Source organism: Aulostomus chinensis, chromosome 16, assembly GCF_037954235.1.
Source record: "Aulostomus chinensis isolate RoL2024-O1b breed Wild chromosome 16, RoL_Achi_v1.0, whole genome shotgun sequence".
NCBI lineage: Eukaryota > Metazoa > Chordata > Actinopteri > Syngnathiformes > Aulostomidae > Aulostomus > Aulostomus chinensis.
In genome coordinates this window covers 22,629,857-22,642,494 of record NC_141335.1, presented here as the reverse complement: position 1 = coordinate 22,642,494, position 12,638 = coordinate 22,629,857, and the positions used below count along the sequence as shown (strand labels likewise).

The following is a 12,638-nucleotide window of genomic DNA, read 5'->3' as shown; positions in this document are numbered from 1 at the left end:
CTTCAGCACCGCCTCGACACATCACTGCGCCGCCGCCGCTGCTGCCATCACGCACGCTTTCATCTGCCGTGACCGCAACGCTCTTTTCTTTGTTAAAGTCACACAAACACGATTTCACGCTCAACCGGATCGATTTAATCCAGCATGAAATGTAGGATTATTGTAGTTGTTGTCGTTTTGGGAGTTTTCACGAGTAGATTAAGTCAACATCACGCCTAAAGAGATCCGCAGTCGTGCGTATTATTCGCGTTCAACGTCATTTGTTGTCTTTTCATACTCTGATTTCAATATTTTGGTCACTAGTTTATGTTCTTGGTGTGGAAGCTAAGAAGTGCCAACCCTCCTCAGCCTCTGACTGAACGTTTCTGTCGGAGAGATCAACAAAATGTCACATATTTCCATTTTGCTTCATGGAGGTCTGTAAGTTCTTGATATTGTAGTACATTTTTGCTGATTCATGCATTTACATTTGAGAAATTATACAGCTCATAAATGGGAAATAGAATTGTCCAAATAATCTCCATGAAGAACATTGCTGGAAATGTACAACAGAAGACAAAGTTTAGAGATGCTTAGACCAAAAAAATAAATAAAATAAAAAAAATAAAATAAATCCACCATCTTAATTTGGACAGGTTGTTTACTGTTTAAGTTTGTGTAAGTGTGTTTTAAAGAGCTGCAAATCATCATGTCATGCATTGTTTCATCTGAAATTCAACTCCATAAATTAAATCTGTTACACCTTCGCATTAGAAAAGTGACGTTCTACTCTATGGTTTAACTGAACATCTGCAGCTCTGGCAAACTGATAAAAAGTGACCAAGACCAGAAAATGTGAATTGAGTATAATCACTTGTTCATTATATTTATGTGTATAAGGTTGTGTCTTGCAGTGAAGACAAGGAAACTACAGAGACTCAACACGAGTCTTTTCAACCCAGCAGCTCTTTGACTGAGCTCAGCTGCAGGCTGGTGGACCCTGAAAGGCTCAGTTCAGCCACACAGCAGGGTCCGGTCTATTTAGTTAGACCGCTACGGCTAACAGGGGCCGGTCCACTCTAGTTAGACCACTACGGCTAACAGGGTCAGGTCTACTCTAGTTAGACCACAGTGGCCAGCAGGGTCCAGTCTACTCTAGTTAGACCGCTATGGCAAACAGGATCCAGTCTACTCTAGTTAGACCACTACGGCTAACAGGGACCGGTCTACTCAAGTTAGACCACAGTGGCCAGCAAGGTCCAGTCTACTCGAGTTAGACCGCTACGGCTAACAGGGTCCGGTCTACTCTAGTTAGACCACTACAGCTAACAGTTTCCAGTCTACTCAAGTTAGACCGCTACAGCTAACAGGGTCAGGTCTACTCTTGTTAGACCACTACGGCTAACAGGGTCAGGTCTACTCTTGTTAGACCGCTATGGCTAACAGGGTCCGGTTACTCTACTGAGAGCACTACAGACAGCAGGGTTCCGTCTACCCTCTTGAGACTATATGTCCACCTGGTTCTGGTTTAGTCAAGTGAGATCCCAACAGACAGCAGGGTTCAGTCTACTCTAGTTAGACCACTATGGCCACCAGGGTTCGGTCTACTCTAGTTAGACCACTATGGCCTCCAGGGTTCGGTCTACTCCAGTTAGACCACTACTCTCGGGCAGAGGGATGTCACCTGACAGATTTTAAATTCTTAGTGTCCTTTGGCAAACCAACCATCTGCCTGCTGGACTACAGCTGATAAAAGTCTGTAGATCAAATCTGAACACTTGTGTGCACTTAAACACACACATGTATATGTCGTCATGTGTCTACACACGTATGTGTCCAGAAGAGGTAGAAGCCTGCACTCCTACTTATTTTTTCATGCTTCAGATTTAAGGTATTGGTGAAATTTGATGACGATGATGATGAGGAGGAGGAGGAGGAAGAGGATGCAGATCCTTTCAAGTGCAGCTAATAGTTTGACACGTAGCGCGCAACCATGATGAGTAATATCACGATGAGTCACACTGAATGTGAGAAGTGAAACACTCTCTATTAAACCAGTCACAGAAAAGCAAGACAACAGACTTAGCACATTTCAAACTGACAGATTTACACCAATAAATGTCCATCTTTAATTTGAATGAATGTGACGCGCGTGTGTGTATAGAAGTGGAGCTGTTTTCTCTTAACGGATCCAGTGGATCCAAACCTACAGGGGTGGGCTGACAAGAACGAAAACTGGGTGTTTTGGTTGAACGTTGGTACAGTTGAAACTTGGAGCCATTTTTGTTGTTTTTTTTTCCCAAGTGGAAGCGATTGTAAAATACCTCATCAGCTGAGACCCTCCATTCAGCTCAACCTCTTTGATACCCCGGAGAGAGAAAAACGACTCGGTAACTGTTGGAGTTTATGAACGATGAACGTAGGGGGATTGCTTAATATCTCTGCTAGAGTCACGCTCACGTGGCTGCTTGGGTAACAGGCAGAAAATATTGAGAAATCCTGATCAAAGCACTAATAACCATGAAATCTATTGTCTCGCTGCGGGGAAAAAGCACATGAAAGAGGAAGGCCACCAAATAGAAAACAGGCTCAGGAGCTGGACACCGACTGCTGGTAGAGTTACTAAAGGGGATTGTGATCTATTTCATGAGGCGTTCTGACGAGTTGCAGTGATTCTGTGGGTTCAGTACCCCGCGGTCACCAGTAGATGTCAAGCTTTAGATAGATTTCAGTGCGGGGCTCAGTTCTGCCTCCCTCTACGTTGAGGTTTGTTTACGCTGCAGCGCTGTATGTCGAGAACAGCAGAATTTAACATGGGACGTTCCTTGACTACCATCTACTTTTATCAGCATTGGCAGTGGAGTGGTTTTCTTCACATGAACCCTGATAGCAGGACCAGCAGGAGGTTTCACCCAAATAACTGAATACAACTTTAAACATCTCGATGATACATTTAAGGTTTACTTTTCTTGAAAATTCCCGAATGACACAGTAAACAACAGGGGAAAGTCTTTCAATAGCACAGGTTAGGACAGCCTGTGCATCCGAACACATCCATCATCATGATTTGCTGTTTAGCCTTTCATCAAATTCAACCGTGGTGACTTCTAATGTGTAATGCTGATATTTACCAGGAGATGACACACTTGAGAAACATCAACATGCTAGAATTCACTCTACAGAGGGAACCAGAAAATAATTAAACACAAAATTGCTCAGCGCTCGTTGCGGCTCGGGATGTAGTAACAATTCCAAGTATGTGTCTGTTTGTGTGTGTATGTGTGCGAAGCACAAGACTGCCAAAAGAGTTGACATGCACAAGAACAGAGGTCACATGCCCCCCCCCCTTCCCCTCCGCAGTGTGCAGTGAGAACAGGCAACCAATGGTTCTACCTTAGATTATCTGTGTGTGATAGCCGAAGGGGAGGGCAGAGAGAAAAATAAAATAAACACACACATTATCAAAGCAAGCCAGAGACTGGGAGAGCATGGCATGCTTGGCACTGAATTTATTCATGCAGCCACACAGGGAAACACATCAGATCTTTATTCCAGAGGACATATCAACATAAACTTTTTTTTTTTTAATTAAAAAAGAAAAACCCAAACAGTAACAACAACACAATATAGAGCGCTTAAAACATATCGAACATGAATGAAGCCCCAGTGCGAAATCATCCCGACAAAACTAAAGGAGACGTGACGCCACAGAGGCAGAGTAGGATTTAAACCACACCTTCCTCTGGGTCAATGAGTGTGTTTCTACTGGAGAACACATCAGCCAGCATGTGTTTGGGGATCTCGGACCCGCGAACGCGTAGGGTGTAGCAGGCGTCCTCCACCTTGCCCAGGCTCTGACGCAGCGTGTGCAGCTTCTTGGACACCTCATAGGGTCCCGTGTTACCGATGTAAGAGAAACCGTCGTGGATCTGACGCAGGAACTGGCTCAGCTGGAAGGGCGTGTCTATGTCACCGTTGCCCACACTACTGATGCACATACGCATCAGCTCTCCCGTCAGGTCCGCCACGCCGAGCAGGTAGTCTGAGGGCGTCACCTGGAAGGTCAGAACCTGAGCCCCCGGCGCCAGGCTGTCGGCTGACTGTGAAAGCACCAGGTGAGTGTGAAGAGCAGCGAGCATCAGAGTGAAACCTGAACAGCATGAACATACTACCACATTTAAATGGGTTTTTATGAATCCATTTAGTTCTCTCTTCCCCTGCTGCACCCTGCTGAATAAAACCCCCTCAGACATCCGCCAGCCTTACATGTTCGGAAAGTAAAAAGACAAGCATGGAGACGCAGCTAAACACACAATTTAACAATTTAACCTGCATCGCACAGAATCCATCCTCTTTACAAATTAAAATGATGAAACGACAGACAGGTACATAAAGTTTCTGACTGTGGGCACTGTCTCTGGAGAGCGATGAGAAGGAAGCATTCTTACAGGAGTACTGTGACATTTCACCCGTTGTCTTTAGCATGTATGAGCAGATCAATACCACTCTGGGGTCTCAGTGTCTGACGAGTGGTATCGATCAGACTTACGGCAAGAGAGCAAACACACGTTTCCCAAACTAACTGTTCCTTTAAATCACTGTTTTCATTCATTTGATTTTTCGAGTAGAGTGCAGCCTGTGGAGTGACCATGCCTTGTGTCTGCTGGCAAATATAAAGGCAGCGTCTTTGAACGTACCTTCGGCTCCAGCTTCTCTGCTCTCACGAAGACCAGCCTGGCATTGATCTCCTCCAGACTGATGAGGCTGCGGTGACGGATGTAGTGCTGGAAGGAGACGGCCTCCACATACTCCTGGATCCCTAATGCATGACAGTCACAGAAAACAGATCAACACATCGCCACCATTTGCTTAAAGGGTCAACAGCGGATGAAGTGAACATAGCACGTAGAGTGTGTATAAACACGACATGCTATCTGCACGGTATAGATCCCAGATGTAGATAATGATTCAAATAAAACCTGCTTCCGGTCACAGTCTTTTGATTGAACAACAGTGGCCATTTTTTGTGTCAGGCTGAGATGACCCCTCATTTGTTTTCTGGCCCTGTGTAAACAACAATCAAATAATCACAGGACGGAAGACTTTGTGTCTGAAGTTTACTTTTGGAGCGGCAATTGAACTTCAAAGGGCCAGCTATCTCCCTCTGGCTAACCACAGCGTGGCGGCTACGCAGAGCCGGGAGGAGGATGTGGGTCATCTCCAATTCACCCGCTCGGACTGACTTTCACTCACACTTACACCGACACTCACATGACGGCGCAGATGCCAGAGGAGCAAGCAGCTGCAGTGGGTTCGCCGCTCTGAATCTCCTCCTGCATGCAGCAATGCTTTTTTAAAAATCACATGAGAGAAGCCGGAGCTGACGCAGACATCAACTCCTCTCTAGTTTTCATGGAATTGAGCAGATTCGATAGTTCACTGGTTAATTTAATAAAAGATGTCGAACTGGAAATGCTGCATTCATGGAACAGAATATCTGATTTAGAGGTCTTTATTTTCTTCATAATTTTACAAATATCATTCTTGAAGAATGTAATGTAGGGCTTTTTTTTTTTTTTTACAGATTTCCACAGAACTCTGAATCAGGTTGATCTCTCGAGGTATTAAACTGCTCAACCTTCACATTTGAATGAATCATAATCCCTGATCAGTTTATAATTAACTATCAAGCAACTGTCCTTCACAGTTATCCACAAAATCATAAAACTAATCAAGAAGAAATCGTTAATTTGACCCTCCAAAATCTTTACATGCCAAGTCGTTGTTGTTATCGCGCTCAGCTAAAACCACCACAAACATGTAAACACTGCCGGTGGCTCCACAGCTGTGACACGGGCTCGGAGAATACAACACAATCTGAGGCGGACAGGATATGACATGAAAAGGTTACACAGGCTTTGAGGCAGGCAGGCGGAGCTCAGTTCCTGAGTTTGCTGCCAGGAACTGTTGGTGTTATTTACTGAGAAGCAGCAGCGCTACCTTCAGTAAATCACACACTTAATGTCTAAATAATGACTCGGGGAAAACGACTTGAGGGAAGACGAGGGCTTCGCATTGTGTACAGAAACAAACGTGCAAAAGCAGCATGTGCTTGAAGCTGTTATTCACTGTTTGTTGCACAGCAGCACTCCCGCACATTTGTGTAATTAGAAGTTTATTAAAAGTACTATTATTGCATACTAAGGGTCGCTGATGATCTGGCTTGTCTGTTCCCAAAAAGTGTTTCACCGAGTTGTGTGTGACCTTCTTACTGGGGTTTGTCCCCTTAGTAGCTGCTTCTGCTTTTCAAAGTGGCCCACTGACCTCTTATCAGTGGCAATTATGCTCAGAGGTAGCTCTCAAAATCTATAGTGGTCCATATGTGGAAACCATGCCTGGAGACTTCTGGTCCAGCCAAGATTAGCTGGAGAGCCTGTGCTCAGTCTCAATCTAATAAAGATGATAGAAAATGGGGGGAAAAAAAAGAGAAACAGCTAATTGGTGGGAACTGCGGCTGGTCACGTCGCCGAGGATGCAGCAGTGATTCCAGAGTGACCACAATCTAAAAATGACTTCCCCAGCTGTAGATAACAGCTCAGCCTCGCTCCCAGAGATGTTTTCCTCAAAACTTTGCAGACATTTTGGCTGCGTTTAACAAAAACTGATATTGATGCAAGTGGGAAAACAACTTTATCAGAGGGCGTGTTGTTCATATCCAGGCCTGCATCAAGGTCGCACACTCACAAAATCCCTGACATTCAGATAAATTTCAAGCACAGAAGGGGAGAGTCGGGTGGTGCAAGTCAAATCATCTGTTTGACTGAATTTAATCCCATTCTTTGTAAGTTGTTTTCAGTTGTGACCTGAGCGGTGTTCAGTATCTCATAGCAACCAGTTTTAATCATGTTAATTGTGTGGTTAAATTAGCTTCATAGATGTGGCCTGGCGAGAGCACAGAGCGAACGTGCAAATGTTAGCGTGCAGGAATTCTTGCCCGAGAGAAACTACATTTGTAGGCCTGCTAGCTACCAGGCTCGACGAGAATGTCATTGCTAGTCTCTAATTTTTTTATTTTTATTTTAGGGAAAACGAAAATACTAATTTTTAGACATCTTACTGAAAATTGGAAAGGAAGCCCCTTTTTCCTATTTGTTCTCATTTTCTGTGACTGCTGGGGTGAACTTGAGATGTCTTGATTTTAATTTGAAAGAAAACAAATCTTGCTGAAAGAGTTTTTTCACAGATGAAGCCTTTTTTTCCTCTTTAAAGTAGATTTGCTCAGAGACACAGTCAGTTCTGTTTCGCTCAGTTTTACAGTGCACAAATTCAAGCAGACCAAATCAAGAAAAAACATTTGCTAGGGTTTGTATGATGGAGCAGACACAGAAATGTGACTCTCTAAAGTAATTAGTCAAAAAATGTAGCGTTAGAAAATGTCAACTCTTGGGCCCAGATTGAGCAAATATGGGATTTCAGCACACGATTCTGTCATTGTATCTGCATCTGAACACACAGCACATGCAGACACAGCCCCGACTCAAGGTGGATCAAGGTGGGATCCTCCACCAGAGGCTGAACTGCACCAACGGTTCAACTCTAGCAGGTTAAATGCTAATGTAAAATGCTTCCACATCAGAGTGTGTGGAATCCCCACATGATGCCTCCCCCCACACACACACACACACACACTTGGGTGGTCCCCCAAAAGTAATTTGCACAGGGACCCCCAAAAAAGCAAGAAATGGCCCTGCCTATTCACTAACATCATTGAGTTGGCATTATGTGAGCATATTAGCGGCCATGTAGAGGACAATCACTTTCTTTTATGTCAAATAATATCAGCGTTGTAACTGAATGTGCATGTTGAGCATGAGAGCAACGACTCAACCAGAGATGGGACAGAAATGAGTGCATGACGAAATGTTCTAAACTGCTCATACCTGCTTATCTATCCCACCAAGTTCTATCTTAACAATTTGATATGGATTTATTACTCAAAAACTAAAAAGGAAAAATTCTGATTAAATTTGGAAAGAATAAAAAAATATATTGAGTAGCTGGAAACCATTTGGATCAAACTGAAGATCCTGAGCTCTGAGGGCTGTCAAAGCCACTGGCAGGAAGTAGCTACGTATTAGTGTTTAAAGTTCCTGTTAAATGGCTGAAAGAAAATGGTTTGGGCTTCTAGAAATCAACTTGATCTTATTCTGGGTCTTTGATTCAGAGGAACCATTTTTGATGGTAGTAAACATTTAGTGTTTTTTTTTTTTTTAATGATACTGCGTTAATATTCTACCTCCATGTACCCTACTCCAAGGTGGAGGTTTGCGCTCTCTCTTTCTAATTCTGCAAAGGGAATTAGCAAATTCAACTCATACAAACGAGTTGAGAATATTAGTTTTAGTAATAATTAGTTTAACAGAAACACTGGCAGTGGTGAATCCAGTTGGGAGGAAGAACCAGCGAAAACATGTTGATGAATGAAGCCACATGCTCAGATTGAAGTGCTTTTATTCATTTCTTCTGTTAATATTAACAAACCTTCCATGACTCTTGTTTGTCTTTGAGCAGAAAAAAGTGACTTATGCACAGTGTTTAGACTAGTGCATCATGATTTGATAATTTGAAACTTCTAGAATATTTTGATATCTTCAGTAACACTTTAAACATGCAATACAGTGTCTTTATGCGGGATATTTGGATATAATCCCCCTGCAGCATTTAAATTCAGTCATTTGTTACATTCCTGACATGATAAGCTTGTGAGAATAATCTCCCTCAATAGCCAAACTTGAACTTATGAAGTGTTTTATGCTGCAATATCATAAAATTAGGAATTAGGTGTTGTTTTATTTCTTAAACAATACACCAGGTGTAAAACTCACCTGGAGTGAACGCTCTGTGAAACTGAAAGATGTCCTCTCCTCTCAGCTCTTCTGCAATTTGACCAATTTTCTGCCTGACTCCATCGAGTTTGACATCTGCCTCATTCACAACTTCCTCTGTATCCGGGACACTTGCAATGAAGAGAGAAAAAGAAAAAAACATAGTTGATAACTCAAACCCTGCAGGTTAACTGATGTACACGACTTGAAAATCCTGTCTGAAAAGAATTTTCAACACAATATGCAAAAAAATCTGCTTATAAGCCCTATTCATGTTTAAATCTTTCTCCACAATCTTGGGGAAAATATCATCATTTAACGGCGATTAATAAAGGCAGCGTAGAGCTCCTGATATCTTTATATATTTAAAAAATTAAACCTCACTGAATTACAAGTCCTTGTATAATGATACATACGTGGTCACTCTGTGTAAAAGAAAAATCGTCCTCTTGCTTTCAATGGTGATGTCTCGGCTGAGCTTGACGAGACGCTCGTATTTGTCGTGTCTGGTGTCAAGCTCCTTCTGGAAAGCTTTAACACAAGCACTGGTTAGGTTTGGATACGCCTGCCTCCACACATTCAGCAGGGCAGCAAGTAGAATCAAAATACTGAGGATTACCTTTGAAGGCAGCCATGACATGTGAGGACGAATTGGTGGTCACATCGCGGTCATATGCCAATTCAGCATTTTTCTGTGGACATCCTTCAGCTGTCAGGATGCAGTAAGAGTCATGTGATGCTGCCGTTCCATCCATACCAAAAACCTCAAGCACCTTAAAGTTACTTTATTACTCATGTGGACTCGTCTCTTTTTTTAAAATCCTGTCAACTGTTGGCTTGTCCCACAGAATCATCATCATCAAGCTGTGAAAACATTCTATATCCTCTTCTGTGTCCCTAAAGGGAATTTCAATCCATTTTTTTTTAACTTCAGCTTTTCTTTAAGGCTTTGTTTTTAGAAAAACATGTACATGAGTCTGTGGCACTTGAAAGATGTAATCATTTTATCATGTTGCATGAAGCCTTAAGCCTAAGTAACAAATAGAATGAAGAATCCTTTAGTGCCCCCTCTTCTGTGGCCCTAAAGGAGCTTTCAATCCTTTTGTTTTACTTCTCTTTAAGGCTTTATTTCAAGAAAAAATCTGCATAAATCTGTGGCACTTGAAAGATATGATCTTTTTTTATATATATATAATGTTGCATCACAGAGTTACCAAATGTATTGGTTAATCAACACTTAAATCAGCAATGAAAAACACCGATAGTCCAGGCGAAAAAAAACCAAACGAGAATACGATCTTAGGTTGCAGGCAAACTGCGGTGTACTTAAAGGACAAGTGGTTAATTGGTCGAAGCTTTCTTGACGTCTACCACGGTGCATTACACGACTAGCTAATAACGTGCTATGCTAACAACAACACATCCACGACAACGTAATTCGTGTTTTGGGCTAAGACTTACCTTCTCGCTTATTCATACTTTAGTCTTGCAGTTTAGTCTTGATGAAGAACAAACTATTTTAAACTCAGTTGAGGTTGTTGTTGTTGTTTTTCAACTGTTTTCACTAATGTAAATATAAAGACCCCGCTACCAACTAAAAGCAAGTTAACATGTGATACAAGACTTTACTGCTGTTAGGGATTAATAAATTTACCGGACTGAACTTTTCAGTTCACGCATACAAGACGCCATCTCTGAACGATAATCAACTAGCAGAACAAGGAAGAAATACACTGCAATAACACTTAAATCGTATTTGCGTCTTTTTTCTTTTCTTTCTTTCTTTCTTTTTTTTTTTTTTTACAAACAGGCATTTGACTAGGCAGCTTCTTCGCGGGGCCTCAGCGCCGTTTTCATGCGCAACAGGAACTGAAGAGCGATGCATTGTGGGATATGTAGTGGACTTGCGGGAGGGGAAAGACATGCGCTTAATTACTGCCTTTTCCCAGTTTACCCAACTCTTTGCTGCTGGTTTATAATTTAAGATAAATCTCGGTATTCACAAATCATCGTTATTACAGCCCGGGAGCAGCTAACAGGCTTTATCTTTTAGGTTTTATTTGAAATGATTCTCATTTTGAAGAATTAATCCTCATATTTATCACCTTGGAAATAACTATTTTTGCGCTTTTCCCCCTTAAGTGTCCAGCAAAGTTAATTGTTGACGAATAACATATATGGTTATGTGATAAGGAGTTTGCAGATACGGGAGCTGGCAACCTGCCTCCACATACAGGAAGAGCACTTACTGTCTCAAGTAATCAGGACGATCTCTGTACCAACGTTTAAATTGCTCACGTCAATATTTTCTATACGAATATGTTTCATTCAGCCTCTCTTGATCAGATTACTCAGCTCTCTCCAGTAACCCCTCCTCCAGGGACTCCAGCAGACTGTCTACGTGCCATATGACTGGTGGCAACTTAACTTAGTGCTTTGGTCTGAGTGCATAACACTCTGGCTGACTGTCATCAGAAACTCATCCACTTATTACTGTGAGCGATAGAACACAGCACCATTTATCCCAGTGTATTGATTATAGCGTGTTTACACTCATAAGACCAGTTCCTCCAAAATGTAATTAATATATTCCAGTAATCGATTTCGGTCCTTGTCAGATACAATTTCGAGTTCCATAAATCTCCTTTTGTCCACTCGTGTCTGTCACAACAACAGGAAAAAACCTTTACGCCAGATATTCTTTTGTTGTGTGTAAGGAATTTCACAAATGCGAGCCAGGAATGAGGGCAAATCACACTGACGTTGACGTTAACTGGTGGTGCCTTCAGGGACGCGCCTCAGGCTCCTCCATTCCAGTTCTCCACCCCCTGGTCGTCCAGTGTCATTTCCTGAATATCACATTTTAACTTACAAACTAAAGGGCAACATGTAACTACTCGGAGCTATGAGAGAGAAACCATGACATGGCTCTTGATTTATGATGATTTATATGGTAGCGCGAGCAAAATTTTATATAAAAATTTAAAAGTATCGTGAAGAATCAGAGTGGGATTCAGGTGTTTTTGACTCACAAAGTAAAGAAAGAGCAAATATAAGTGTGGAGAGAATTGCTATGATTTCTCTTAACGTAGTAGTAGAGTAAAATAGGAGGAATTATGAATCTGATTTGTTCAAGCACAGTATTTGTGTAAATGAGGGAATGGTAATACTTAGTTTTCAGGGGAGGATTCCATTCTGCACTGACAGAGGCATTCAAAACCTTTTTAGATCATAACTCTAAAAACAAAAACTATGGGTAAAGGCTAGGCTGTCATGATGACAAAATGTGTTAGACAATTAATTGTCCCAGGAATGGTAAATGTCATTTAAGGTCCATTTTATGACACTGATACCATGATAAAATAATAGCATAATGATGCAAGCACACCCTTTGACAGACTAATTAATTCTTCTGAATCAATTCGATTCAATCAAACTATTTCTGTTTCAAATATGTTTAAAAACTCAAATAAAAATATTTAAACTATGTAAGAAAATGAGTTTCATCTAAGAAAAGAGACACATTACAATTTAAAAAATAAATAAAACCTAATAAACTGAAAATATTTTGTGGACATTTTTCAGTGGTCAGTAAAATTATTAGGTCATTAACTGGTAAGCATTAATGGGCTGGAGCCTATCCCATCGTAGGGCCATTCATACTCACAGCCACGCCTACAGTCAATTTAGAGTGTCCAATTAACCTAGTCACATTTGCATGTCTTTGGACTGTGGGAAGAAGCTGGAGTACCGGAGAGAACCCACACAGGAACA

General features: G+C 41.7%; 1 protein-coding gene across 1 annotated transcript; it reads right to left on the bottom strand.

Annotated features, from left to right (window-relative positions):
* Positions 1-3,473: 3,473 nt before the first annotated feature.
* Positions 3,474-10,714, bottom strand: tsnax (translin-associated factor X). The gene is made up of 6 exons (XM_086179564.1): positions 10,326-10,714; positions 9,484-9,573; positions 9,281-9,395; positions 8,865-8,995; positions 4,677-4,798; positions 3,474-4,079 (listed from the first exon to the last, which is right to left on the bottom strand). Exons 1-6 carry the CDS (start codon positions 10,339-10,341, stop codon positions 3,705-3,707), a joined length of 849 nt encoding a protein of 282 aa, XP_086035690.1. The 5' UTR covers positions 10,342-10,714; the 3' UTR covers positions 3,474-3,704.
* Positions 10,715-12,638: the final 1,924 nt, after the last annotated feature.